We start from the raw sequence: 1,738 nt of genomic DNA, 5'->3' as shown, positions 1-1,738 counted from the left end.
CACCCACTATAGCTGACGTAGTAATGGACGACCTATTGGATAACACTATTTTGGACCTGAAGGAAAATTTTAATATTGACATCAAATTCATTGTTAAATACGTAGACGATATTTTTGCTATAGTAAAACAAAAGGACGCGGACATTATTCTCAGAACACTTAACAAATATCATCCAAAGCTGCAATTTACAATGGAATCAGAAGCAAACCTCTGTTTACCATTCTTAGATGTCATGATCCACCGAAAAAATGATTCTATTGCACTTAACTGGTACGCAAAACCCACCTCCTCTGGGCGCCTAATAAATTATCTGTCATCGCAACCCTTTAAGTATAAGATTAACACAGCCAAAAATTTAATAGACAAAATATTTACAATAAGCTACCAACAATTCAAGGAGGCGAACATATGCAAAATAAAGGAAATTCTAGCAAGCAATAACTACCCAAACCGTCTAATACAAAGCCTAATCGAACATAAAGTAACAGAAATAAACAATAATCAAAACAAAACGCCAACCACAAAAGCAACAGACGGAACAAAGCGATATCACAGTGTGACGTACATTCCTAAGTTCTACCAACAACTTGACCACGAAATAAACACCAACAACCCTAATATAAGATTAGCATACCGAACCAACTACACACTATCTTCGATATTCACACAAACAAAAACACCGATCAAGCCCCACCAACAAAACAACGTGGTGTATGAAATCACATGTAAAGGCAGCGAAAACGAAAACTGCAACAAAGTTTACATAGGGACAACTAAGCGAGCATTAGGCGTTCGCCTTTCCGAGCACGAAGCCGACATAAACAGAAAGAAGAACAGCACAGCATTAGCACAACACGTACTTACCAGTGGCCATATGGCTGATCTAGCTAACGTTAAAATATTGGACAAGGAGAAGAGGGAACGGGCAAGATACACAATTGAGAGTTTACGTATACTACAGAAAAGGGAAAAAACAATCAACAAGAAGGAGGACACGGACGATATCGCGGCTGCTTACATGTTATGTTTGTAGCGAATAGTTTAGTTTAGTTTGACGAAATTACCACGGATGGATGGTAGCAATACTTTATGTTTTTCAATGTATTTAACGTTTTTTTTGTGTTTTTTATATGTTTTATATGTTTTTCAATGTTTTTACATGTATGTGCATTGATTTGAAACCAACTTAACCTAAGTTTACATGTAAGTCATGCGGTAAAAAAATAAGTTTAAAAACCTGTGATTGTGTTATTTTTGTTTACCAATCTTTAATTTTTATTTGTACAAAAAACTCATAATTTCTATTTAAATAATCTTGTTTTCCTCTGTTTTTTGTTGATATGTTATAGAGATGTTAGAAATGAATGTTTGAAAATAAACAGTTTTAAGGAGGGTATTCAAATTACTTCCATATCAAATAGTTAATATGTTTCAATCACACATTTAGGCTGTGTGCGAGTTGACCTAAATTTTAGTTCCTAAACTAATATTCCACTGGAAATTTCCAGCACTGCTACCAATTTAGGAAACTTAACCTAAATTGTTTGGGTATAAGTGAGAAATAGGGCCCATTTAGCTAGAAAAAAAGAAAAAGTGGGCATAGTTCGCCTTCTTGCATTGATTCTAATTGTATAAAAAATGTTTGGTGCAAATTAATAGGGGCAGTGGTTGGGGGTTGTAAAAGTAGAATTTTTACTATTTTTAAAAGCTTATATTTCAAAAATTTTCAAAAGGCGG

The 1,738-nt window shown here is 34.3% G+C and overlaps 1 protein-coding gene across 1 annotated transcript; it reads left to right on the top strand.

The window, feature by feature from the left end:
* The first annotated feature begins 23 nt into the window (after positions 1-23).
* On the top strand, positions 24-1,034 carry LOC118754497. The gene has a single exon (XM_036489373.1). The coding sequence runs from the start codon at positions 24-26 to the stop codon at positions 1,032-1,034; it is 1,011 nt and encodes a 336-aa protein (XP_036345266.1).
* Positions 1,035-1,738: the final 704 nt, after the last annotated feature.

The sequence above is a fragment of the Rhagoletis pomonella genome, unplaced genomic scaffold (assembly GCF_013731165.1).
Source record: "Rhagoletis pomonella isolate Grant_MI unplaced genomic scaffold, Rhpom_1.0 Rhpom_scaffold_04012, whole genome shotgun sequence".
Lineage (NCBI taxonomy): Eukaryota > Metazoa > Arthropoda > Insecta > Diptera > Tephritidae > Rhagoletis > Rhagoletis pomonella.
The sequence above is the reverse complement of the archived record's forward strand: the minus strand, read 5'-3'. Positions and strand labels throughout refer to the sequence as shown.